Genomic DNA, 12,004 nt, shown 5'->3' on the forward strand with positions numbered 1-12,004 from the left:
TGAAATAATTGAAGAGACCACAAATCTACAAAACGAGGAAGGGACTCACTTTGAACCAGTGACAGGCTGAACCATATTTTGATTGTTATACCAGTAGGAGTTGCACATATGGAAAACCATGGATAAGCTTGAATAAACAAAAACACTATGAAGTAGTGTGACATGTGGTGTTTCGGTGAATACTCACAACTAGAATTTTTAGTGCCCTTTTTCTTTAAGATTATATAAACTGGACCAATATGAATGGTTTTTATCATTATGACTTAACCCTAAACCCTAGCAAAGGTATGCAAAAGATAAATGATGATGACAAATGTGATGAAACCTATGACAAAATGATCAATTCCACATTCGTTTCGACATTCACAAGCGGCGCCGTTATTGCGTCACCTAGTTGCCCCGCCCTCACCCAAACCTCAGTCGATCATGTCGATGCCCTCAGCCATCCCTCTAACCCCGCCACACCATGCAATCTCCCGCGACACATTTGTCCTCTCCCCTGTCGCCTCATGTACCATGGAGCTTCTTCGTCTCCTCCGCCGTCTCCGGCTCTCCGCTCCGCATCATCGCAAATCACACTGTCGAGAGGTCAGAGTGCGATTTCGCACGACGGCAAAGCGGTAGAAGATTCGTACTTTTACTACCTCTTTTTAGAAAATGAAGATACTATTACTTGACAGAAACAATACGTAGAAAGCAGGCAATCCGGGTGTTTTAGAAAGTCTGAAATTAAAAAGGAAAAACACGACACAATAGAGTACCGTGCGGGCCACAGCGACCCAAAATAAAGAAGAGAAATGGAAGCAAATCCCGTCAACCTTCGGCAGGCAACCTTTCCCATCAAGTCGCCGCCACGTGCTCACTGCCGCAACAACTCCCGGCTCCACCTCCGGCCGAGTCGCCCACTCAAAACCCAATCCCACCACCGTCCGTCCCCGCGTCCAGCGCGCTCACCAGATGCCACTCTCCTGCTTCGCCAGCGGCCGGGCCGACTCCTCCGCCGCCAAGGCCTCGTCGGCGACGTCCGTCTACTGGACGCACCTCGGCGCGATCAACCTGTCGTGGTCCCGCGCCGCGCTGGGCCTCGTCCTCACCGTCGACATCGCCCTCGCCGGCGCCGCAGCGCCCGCGCGGTTCGTTCTCCTGCCGCTGCTCCCGTGGCGGCGGCGCGGGTCCAAGCGCTTCTCCGGCGCGTCCGGCCACTCCGTCGCCTTCGCGTGGGACCTCTCGCGCGCCCGCCTCGCGCCGCGCCGGCCCGAGCCGCTGTCCGGGTACTTCGTGCTCGTGTCGATCGACGGCGAGCTCGCCCTGGCCGCTGGCGACCTCCAGTCGTCGTTGCCTTCGCCGGCGGCGTCCGCGGGCCTTCTCCTCTCGCGCCGCGAGAACGCCTACCCTCCCGGATGCGGCGGCGCATACACCACCACCGTGGCCGTAGCGGGCGAGGAGCACGAGGTGTCCGTGGCCGTGGAGGAGGCGGCCATGTGGGTAGCCCTGGACGGCAAGAAGGCCCTCCGGGTCCGGCGCCTCCCGTGGAAGTTCCGCGGCAGCGAGAGGCTCGACCTCCCGCACGGCGGCCGGTCCGTCCGCGTCACCTGGGATCTCCACGGCTGGCTCTTCGCCCCGGACGCCGCCGCCGTCTTCGTCCTCCGTTTCGACACTGACGGGGCGAACCCGGTGGACGACAACGACATGGGGGATGGAGACGTCGGCATGCACGCGTTAAGGCAGAACTCCTTCCGGAGCCGCCATGCCGACAGCAGCGGCGAGAGCGATATGAGGGGGTCGTGGAGGCGCGGCCCGTTCAGGTCGGGCTCCGACTCGTCCCCGACGGTGTCCGTGGCGTCGACGTCCGCGGCGTCGTCGTCGGCCGGGAGCGTGGCGACGGTGACCGAGTGGATCACGGCGGAGGAGGCCGAGCTGCGGGACGGCGGCGGCGGGTTCTCTCTGATAATCCACCTCTGGAAGAAGCGGAGGCCGCGGTGATGCCTTCACGGCGTCCGTGCCTTAGCTCCGTCGCAGTTGCATTGGATTGCACGCACGAACTCATGCCTCGTGCATGCAGAATTGAATTGTTGATGTGATTTCTTTCCTTGTCGCCATGGATGAGAACTTCTGGAATGCAATTTTGTCAATTCGTCATTTATTTTATTTTTAAATGAAGGTCAAAGATTTGTTTCTCCATTAGTTAAGAAAAGATAATTGTCCTGTTAGTTAACAGAAAACAGGTGAAAAACGTCACAATACGTTGGGAGGCACACAGAAGAGTCCATACAAAACAGTATAAAGAAGGTCTCATTGAGCTGGCACATTAGTGTCACGGTCAACACTTTTTTCTGAGCAAGCGTTACCGTCGTCCCTTCACCATTGGCAAGCAACTCCGACTTCGCTACAAACGATCATCAATCCAACCCACCCCGTAGAGGGTGTGTGGGGTGCCAAGCACTCCGCGACTCACGGCAAGGACAATGCAATACGGACTCTAACGAAGAGCTACGAAATAGAACTATCCAAGGCCGGCGTCACCGAAGATCACCGAACGAACCACCCGATCAGTGGCGGAGCTACGTGAGGGCAAAAGGTGGCCATGGCCCGCCCAGCCTAAAAGCAAAACACTCACACTATGCATGAAGTGATGGCCAGCTCAAGAGCAATTTCCTTCAGATTAGCCTGCCCAGCCTGCCCAGTTTTTTGTTTCAAGCTCCGCCACTGCACCCGATGCCCATCATCATCCCCGCCGCCGCATGCAGCCTCGACTTCACAACAACAAACAACTCGCGGACACACCGAAGAAGACCGACCCGACTACATCAACCATTGTCGTGCCTCCGACATCGCTCACCCATATCGTCATTGCCACAGAAGCCCAACACCAGCACCACCGGGGACGGTGGAAGTCCGTCATCTATTCATTTATACCGCGTGAATTGCTAGAGCAAAGTCCCATTGTTAATCCACGAGTGAGCGGCGGTGAGATCCAAGACGAGGGGCTGTTCCTTTCGTACTCTTCCACGAGCGCAACTACGTGTAGATACAAACAGAAGCTTTTGGGGGAGCAGTCGCCACTCGCCGGCCACCTGGGGAAGCTGGTAACCGTCTGAATCGGGAGAATTTTCCTCGTCTTCCGCTCGATGAGTGAGATTTTGAAGCGAACTCTACGCGGGTCAGTGAGGGCGACGTGGATAGGGAGTGACGCCGGCTGAAAACCCGTCCGTGTGTACTACTGTACCGGTGGTCTGACCATTTGGCGTTTGACCGACCGTGCAGAGTGAACGCACGATGCTTCGGGCGCCACTTTTCCGATCCTGGGACTGTACCACTGGTGCTGGCGCTAGCAGCCACCAGCCAGTGCGGTGTCGACGTCGCTGACCAGGCCCTTGTCGAAAATAAAAAAACGTCGCTGACTGACCGAGTCCCGTTCAAAGGGAAGGAGGTCGTTGCGCCCTGCCTCGCGCGACGAATTTCCTCCGTTAACGCGTGGTGGGTTCAGCCCAATAGCGCTAAAGAAAAAACTTAATTTTTTTATTCGTGCGGCTCAGCCCCTCTGAAAACCAGCAGGGCCGGGCCAGGTTTTGAGAGTGTCGTCCATTCAACATGATTCTGGGGATTTTAAAACGAGCAAGATTTTTAAAAAACTATATATTTTTTAAGAAATTGTCATGCATTTAAAAACTTACAAAATTTTAAAAATTGCATGAATCATAACAATGCTCATGCGTTTTGGAAAATATTAATGATTTTTTTCAAATGATTTAGGGTTTTAAAAAAATCACAAAATTTAAAGAGTGTTCTCAAATTTTAAAAAATGATCGTGTATTCGAAAACCAAAAGAGAAAAAACAGAAGGAAAGGGGGGTGGGACAAAATTCAGTGAAAACCTGAATAAAAGAAGGGGCGTGGTGCGCATCCGCCGGCGGGTCTTTTAAAATGATCCACTGACTTGCGAGCCGTCGGCGTACGGCAAAGTAGTGTCTTTGGTTCTTGCAGCAGAGTTGCTGTTGCAGAAATCTTTGCAACAGGCGTCTTGTTGCAGAAATCTTTACAACATAGGTCATGTTATAGAAAAACTTTTGTAACAAGGGTTCAATTGTGGGTTTTTTTGTCTTCATCTTTGTGGAAGAAACTTTTGCAACATAGGTGATGTTGCAGAAATTTTCGGCAACATCACCTATGTTACAGCAAAATTGTAATCAAGATGATGTTGTACAAACATCGTCACCGTTGCGGACGCATGTCACAATAGATGTGGCCATTGTTCGTTGTTGCCGTTTGCAACTTCGTCGTTGCAATTGCAACACGGAGGCAGCCAGTGATGGCCTCGCCGCGGCGCCGTTGCCCATCCTTTTCCTGCTCCTCAACATCGTCGTCACGTGCATCGTTGTCGTCTCCATCCAGCCCACCAGGCGAGCAGCCACATGAACGGGCTATAAGAAGCATCGGGGCGGAGTCGATCTGACAGCTCTTGCGATGTTGGTGGCGAACGACTAGCCATGGTGGATGCCGACAAGTGGTGGTGGAGGTGGGCATGCGGGAGCTTGAAGAGAGGGACATCAAACGGCGGTGGTCGCGAGCTCCCGAAGAGATTTGGAGGAAAACGAAGTGTATGCAAGAAAGAGTTGGATGCAAAAGGATAGGGCAGCGTGCGGTCAGTTGTTGGGCTACGTGGCTATGTGGACCGTTTGGAAAGCAGCGGACGCAACAACACGATCTACCGGGTGATTACAATCGTTTCCTATAAAAGAAACATAAAACACAAAAATATAAATGAATCCAACGAAAACTGGTAAAAAAAACATAAAACCGTCACAAAACGCGAACTGCTACAAGAAAAGCAGACGGCCGAAAAATAATGAGCCAAAATGTGTCAGTCCCGTTACTGAGAATGGGTGCATAATTCGTACTGTGTTGCATCTATTCTTTATTGCGGGCCAAGAATAAGATATTCCGGCGTGGAGAGCTCCTAATTCGCGCCTTCCGCGCCAGGTAAGCGCAGCGGTGCTCACGCGCTACACAAGTAGGGCGGCGCAGCAAGGAACCGGGCACTGCTCGCTCCCCATCGCTTGGTTTTCAGGGTTGACCGCTCGATCATTGACCTGTTGACCGCTAAATTGACAGTCGACTTTAAATAATTATAAATATGGAAACAAAGTTCAAAAAAATGAAAAAAAAAATCATAAAATTTGAATAAAAGTGCAAGAATATTTAAAAAGTTCAATTTTTTGAAAAATGTCAAAGATTCATGGCTATTTATTTTTTAAAAAAAATTGAAGCATGTTTACTAATTTGAAAAAAGTTCATAAATTTAAAAAAGATCAGGAATTTGAATAAATATAACCAAAAAAGGGGAAAATCACAAAATTGATAAAAATTCAAACTTTTAAAAGAAATTTACTAATTTTAAAAACTTCCTAAATTTATAAAAAGTTGATAAAAATGAGAAAAAGTTCATGAATTTGAGAAAATTAGATGAAGTTGATTTTTTCCTTTTGAATTTCAAAAAAATGTCCCACTTGGAAAATGAAAACAATAAGAAAAAGTGGAAAGGAAAACGAAAAAACCAGCCCAGAAATAATACAAACGTAAAAGAAAACAAAACTATCAGAAGCTTCCATGAGCTTCCAAAATCTAGGATGAGATTGCTCTTTACATGCTTAGATGGGTCGGCCGATTTGGATATCGGGGGTGGGGGCGCGCCCGATGGAAAAAATGTCGTAAGCGTCGCTTAAAGCGCCAAATAGGATCTTGCTCCGTCAAGAGGTGTTATGGACATACCAAATATTGCGGTCGTTTGCCAACAAAAACTAGAGAACATGTTATAGGCGACTCATCACCCTGTTGGGCTTGTCCCTATATTATTTATATCAATCGGGCCCTAGACTTTGAAGTAAAAATGACTTCCAACGATACGAGATATTGTCGAAAACTACAATCGGGTCATCAAAGAGCTAGAAAAACTCAATCTTCAACATGAGATGAAACAACATTGTTGTTGTTGCTCCATTGCCAAAGCATGTCTAACGTTGTATCATGTGGCCGGGGATGTCCTTGTGCTATGATCTAGCCGAACCAATGTCCAGGAGAATAAGCCACTATTGTAGAAGTCTTTGTATAGATCAGAAATCCCAAAGAACAACCATCTTTTCAACAAAACTTTCAGCATTCCCAACGACGACGCAGAAAACACAGCTACATCAGAGATGGAGCAAGAACAACCAGAGAGCAACATGTCGCGTCAGGGATTCACCCAAGGGGAGAAACAACGCCACAACTTCATCTTCGCCGCAAAAACATGAGGGAACATCATCTTGGTCCCAAGGGCCATCTTCTGTTGTCAACACCGTTAGATGCCCGTAAGACCACCATCGCAAAAAAATTATAAATAGCATGATCATTACCTCGACACCAACACAAAGACACCAAAAGCGCCCCCAAGACATGAATGACCCCGAGATCACATAGACAATCTCCTAGATTCAACACCAATAGCCGGGTGAACCACCGTTTAGATGGGGCGTCTGGAGGAAAGTTATCCAGCACCGCCATCGCCATCGTTTAAGCTGAAGGTATGGATAATTAGACACCTAAATGAGACATCTATACTAGTGGACACACGTGGAACATGGCTTCCGGGGTTCCGCTCCATCCTGCCTCCACCATAGTAGTTGATAAAGGTGGAATGTGTGTGACGCTAGAGTCTGAAGCAGCCACCCTCTCCTCTCGTTGGATCACCTCTCGCGGCTAGGGTTTTATGGCATGTGGCTCTTTTCTGGGAAGTCGTGGTCTCAGCTGCCGAAAATTGACAGGCAGGGATGGCAACAAAGGCGGTGGCGTTGGGTTAAATCTGGGACAACCTCACAGTGATTAGGGGCGTAAGCAGGGACGAAGTTATGAGGGCGTCAGGCTCTATTTAAAGGACAAGTCAGCTAGCTCTGTCATGCGCCAGATCATAGTGTACATTAGACGTGGGCGACATGCGTTGCATGGGAGGTCAGTGACAACCCTTGCAGGTGGGCCCTGCATGGAAGTGGGAGAGAGAGAGCAGTAGGGTGAGAGAGGGGCGTCGGGCACGATTGTTGATGATTTTCAACAGAAAAGGGCATTGATACGTCCATTTTGCATCATGTTTTCTTACTGTTATTTATAATGTTTTTATCCATAATAATGCTTTTTGGAGTAATTCTAATGCCTTTTCTCTCATAATATGCAGGGTATACACAAAGAGGGAGAATTCTGGCAGCTGAAAATCTGGACCTGAAAAAGCTACGTCAAGCTACCTATTCTACACAACTTCAAATGACCTGAAACTTCACGAGGATTTTTTATGGAATATTTGAGAATTATTGGAGAAAATAACTACCAGAGGGGTGTGACGCCCCTGATTTGACCGTACACTAATCATACACGCAAACGTGTATGATCAAGATCAGGGACTCACGGGAAGATATCACAACACAACTCTACAAATAAAATAAGTCATATAAGTATCACATTACAAGCCAGGGGCCTCGAGGGCTCGAATACAAGAGCTCGATCATAGACGAGTCAGCAGAAGCAACAATATCTGAGTACAGACATAAGTTAAACAAGTTGCCATAAGATGGCTAGCACAAGCTGGGATACAGATTGAAAGAGGCGCAAGCCTCCTGCATGGGATACTCCTAAATTACTCCTGGTCATCGGCGGCGGCCTGCACGTAGTAGGAGGCACGTCCAGTGTAGTAGGAGTCGTCATCGGTGGTGTCTGGCTCCTGGGCTCCAACATCTGGTTGCGACATCCGAGAAGAAAGGAAAAGGGGGAAAAGAGGGAGCAAAGCAACCATGAGTACTCATCCAAAGTACTCGCAAGCAAGGATCTACAGTATATATGCATTGGTATCAATGAAATGGGAAGTATCTGTGGACTGAACTGCAGAATGGCAAAATAAGAGGGGGATAGCCAGTCCTATCGAAGACTACGCTTCCGGCAGCCTCCATCTTCAAGCATATAGAAGAGAGTAGATGGAAAGTTCACATCGTATAGCATAATCCTACCCGGCGATCTTCTCCTCGTCTCCCTGTGAGAGAGCTGTCATCGGGTTGTATCTGGCACTTAAAAGGGTGTGTTTTATTAAATATCCGGTTCTAGTTGTCATAAGGTCAAGGTACAACTCCAGGTCGTCCTTTTACCAAGGGACATAGCTATTCGAATAGATAAACTTCCCTGCAGGGGTGCACCACATTACCCAACATGCCCGATCCTTCTGGCCGGGCACACTTTCCTGGGTCATACCCGGCCTCGGAAGATCAACACGTTGCAACCCTACCTAGGCACAATAGAGAGGTCAGCATGCCTGTCTAAATCCTATGCGCGAAGGGGTCTGGGCCCATCGCCCGTTGCACACCTGCACGTTGCGGACGCGGCTGGTAAGCAGACCTAGCCTCCCTAATACAAGAGCAGGCGTTCCAGTCCAATCCGGCGCGCGCCGCTCAGTCGGTAACGTCAAGAAGGCTTCGACTGATACCACGACATCGAGTGCCCATAACTGTTTCCGCGTAGTTGGTTAGTGCGTATAGGCTAGTGGCCAGACTCAGATCAAATACCAAGATCTCGTTAAGCATGTTATTTTGAAGTAACCGCGGACGCCAACCAGGGCCAGGCCCACCTCTCTCCTAGGTGGTCTCAACCTGCCCTATCGCTCCGCCACAAAGTAACAGTCGGGGGCCGTCGGGAACCCAGGCCCACCACTACCGGGATGGAACCACCTGTCCTTTTAGCCCCCACACCGGAATCACTCGCGGGTACTCTACGAGCCGACCCGACTTTAGTCACCACAAGTATCATATATTATGTATATAAGTATATACCCATGATCACCTCTCGAGTGATCACGGCCCGATAGCATAGCATGGCAGACATACAAGAATGTAGGGCCACTGATGGTATAATAGCATCCTATAGTAAGCATTTAGGATTGCAGGCAAAGATAACAACAGTAGTAGCAAAGACAGGCTATGCATCAGGATAGGATTAACGGAAAGCAGTAGCATGCTACACTACTCTAATGCAGGCAGTAGAGAGAAGAATAGGCGATATCTGGTGATCAGGAGGGGGGCTTGCATGCAAGCTCTGCTGAAAAGAAAGAAGTGTCGTTGTCGACGTAGTCGATCACCGGTGCATCATCCGCCTCGGGGTCTACCAGAGAGAAGAGGGAGAAGAAACAATAAATAAAGCAAACAAAACATCATAAAGCATAACATGGTAATATAACGTGTCGGGTGTGGCCTAACGTATGTCTACACGAATAGGTGTAGGGGGAATCAACCGGGAATGTTTTTCCGGTTCCTGAGTTGTGTCAGACAGGTAACCGGAGGGGGGACGTTGCATGTTTAGATAGTTAGAGGCATCTGATAGCTAAACGGGCTGCGATATCGAATTCGCCTCGTCGTTCTGAGCAACTTTCATGTAGAAAACATTTTCATCCGAGCTACGGTTAATTTTCTATGTTTTTCTAAAGTTTTAATCATTTTCTAAAATTTATTTAATTAATTTAAATAAACATTATCCAGAATAGTTTGGGATGACGTCAGCATGACGTATGTGTGACGTCAACAGTCAACAGTGCGGTCAACTGGAGTCAAACCTGACCTGTGGGTCTAGTGGGACCCATTGGTTAGTGACTGTGGCTTTAACAGAGTGTTAGATTAACAAAACAGGTCAGTTAGTGGGTGGGACCAACTGTCAGTGAGTGATTAGCATTTAACTTAATTAATTAATTAATAGATTATCTATTTAACTAAAATCATTTAATCAGGCGGGACCCACATGTCAGTGACATGGGGCCGGCCATGTCAGCGGCTGACCGGGTCAATGGGTCAACTGGGCCCACCCGTCAGCAACGCAGGGGAACCCACGCGTCAGGCTAGCTCGGCGATGGCCTGCGACTCGTCAAAATCACATCGGCGAGCTCGTTCGCGGTGGCGCATCCTCGGGCATCGTCGGAAAACGCCCACAGGGCATCATTTTGATCGTGGTCGGGCGCGTTAGAACGGCAAGACGATGATGCGTCGGTTGGTGGTGGTTTTGCGGGCCACGGTGGCCGGAGTAGAGCGGGGCTTCGACGTCGGTGGCGACCGGAGTTGGGCGAACTCGGACCCGGGGCTAGGGGGCACTAGGAGGGGAGCTGGGGGTCGCATTGAGCTCCAGTGAGGCCCGGAAGCTCGAGGCACTGCTAGGGCGCGATCTCGTAGGCTAGTGGTCACGACGACGAGGCAAGCAACAACGGTGAGGTTCGGCTACGGTGGCTTGTTGCATCTAGGGGCAATTAGGAGGGGAGGAGAGGAGCGCAACAGGCGCGGCGGCTCACAGTGGGGGTCGAGGAGCAGCTCTGGGAGGCTGGGGAGGTCACGGTGGCGCGGATCGACGGTGACGCAGAGGCGGAGCTCGAAGGAGGGGATCAGCGAGGGCGGCGTCGATGTGGCGTCCCGGTGCCATCCAGCAGGAGCAGGCGTCGTGGTCGGCAGCGGCAGTCGCGTGGACAGCTTGGAACGGCGGAAGGTGGCCGGTGGCCACGCCAACGACGAGGCGCGGCGACTGGTGCATTCAGGTGATACGTCTCCAAGTATCTATAATTTTTGATTGTTCCATGCTATTATATTATCAATTTTGGATGTTAATGGGCTTGTTTTTACACTTTTATATTATTTTTGGGACTAACCTATTAACCGGAGGCCCAGCCCAAATTGCTGTTTTTTGCCTATTTTAGAGTTTCGCTGAAAAGGAATATCTAACGGAGTCCAAACGGAATGAAACCTTCGGGAGCGTTATTTTTAGAACAAACGTGATCCATGAGACTTGGAGTGGACGTCAAGAAAAAATCGAGGACGCCACGAGGCAGGGGGGCGCCCACCCCCCTGGGCGCGCCCTCCACCCTCGTGGGCCCGTCGTTGTTCCACCGACCTACTTCTTCCTCCTATATATATATATATCCATATACCCCACAAACATCTAGGAGCACCACGAGAACCTAATTCCACCGCCGCAACCTTCTGTACCCAAGAGATCCCATCTTGGGGCCTTTTCCGGAGCTCTGCTGGAGGGGGCATTGATCACGGAGGGCCTCTACATCAACTCCATGGCCCCTCCGATGATGTGTGAGTAGTTTACTTCAGACCTTCGGGTCCATATCTAGTAGCTAGATGGCTTCTTCTCTCTCTTTGGATCTCAATAAAAGTTCTCCTCGATTCTCTTGGAGATCTATTCGATGTAACTCTTCTTTTTGTGGTGTGTTTGTCGAGATTCGATGAATTGTGGGTTTATGATCAAGTTTATCTATGATTAATATTTGAATCTTCTCAGAATTATTTTATGTATGATTGGTTTATCTTTGCAAGTCTCTTCGAATTATCAGTTCGGTTTGGCCTACTAGATTGATCTTTCTTGTAATGGGAGAAGTGCTTAGCTTTGGGTTCAATCTTGCGGTGCTCGATCCCAGTGACAGAAAGGGAAATGACACATATTGTATTGTTGCCATCGAGGATAAAAAGATGGGGTTTACATCATATTGCATGAGTTTATCCCTCTACATCATGTCATCTTGCTTAAGGCGTTACTCTGTTATTATGAACTTAATACTCTAGATGCATGCTGGATAGCGGTCGATGTGTGGAGTAATAGTAGTAGATGCATAATCGTTTTGGTCTACTTGTCTCGGACGTGATGCCTATATAAATGATCATGCCTAGATATTCTCATAATGATCCGCTTTTCTATCAATTGCTCGACAGTAATTTGTTCACCCACCGTAATACTTATGCTATGTTGAGAGAAGCCAGTAGTGAAACCTATGCCCCCCGGGTCTATTTTCCATCATACAAGTTTCCAATCTACTTTATTTTGCTTCTTTTACTTTCAATCTGTATCATAAAAATACCAAAAAAATATCTTATTATTATCATCTCTATCAGATCTCACTCTTGCAAGTGGTCGTGAAGGGATTGACAACCCCTTTATCACGTTTGTTGCGAGGTTCT

The 12,004-nt window shown here is 49.0% G+C and overlaps 1 protein-coding gene across 1 annotated transcript; it reads left to right on the top strand.

Annotated features, from left to right (window-relative positions):
- Positions 1-837: 837 nt before the first annotated feature.
- Positions 838-2,181, top strand: LOC125521813. Its single transcript, XM_048686878.1, has one exon. The coding sequence runs from the start codon at positions 958-960 to the stop codon at positions 1,981-1,983; it is 1,026 nt and encodes a 341-aa protein (XP_048542835.1). The 5' UTR covers positions 838-957; the 3' UTR covers positions 1,984-2,181.
- The last annotated feature ends 9,823 nt before the right edge of the window (positions 2,182-12,004 follow it).

The sequence above is a fragment of the Triticum urartu genome, chromosome 7 (genome assembly GCF_003073215.2).
Source record: "Triticum urartu cultivar G1812 chromosome 7, Tu2.1, whole genome shotgun sequence".
In the NCBI taxonomy this organism is placed as follows: domain Eukaryota; kingdom Viridiplantae; phylum Streptophyta; class Magnoliopsida; order Poales; family Poaceae; genus Triticum; species Triticum urartu.

Coding starts and splice junctions, on each gene's coding strand:
- LOC125521813 (XM_048686878.1), top strand. CDS start 958: ATGCCACTCTCCTGCTTCGCCAGCGGCCGGGCCGACTCCTCCGCCGCC.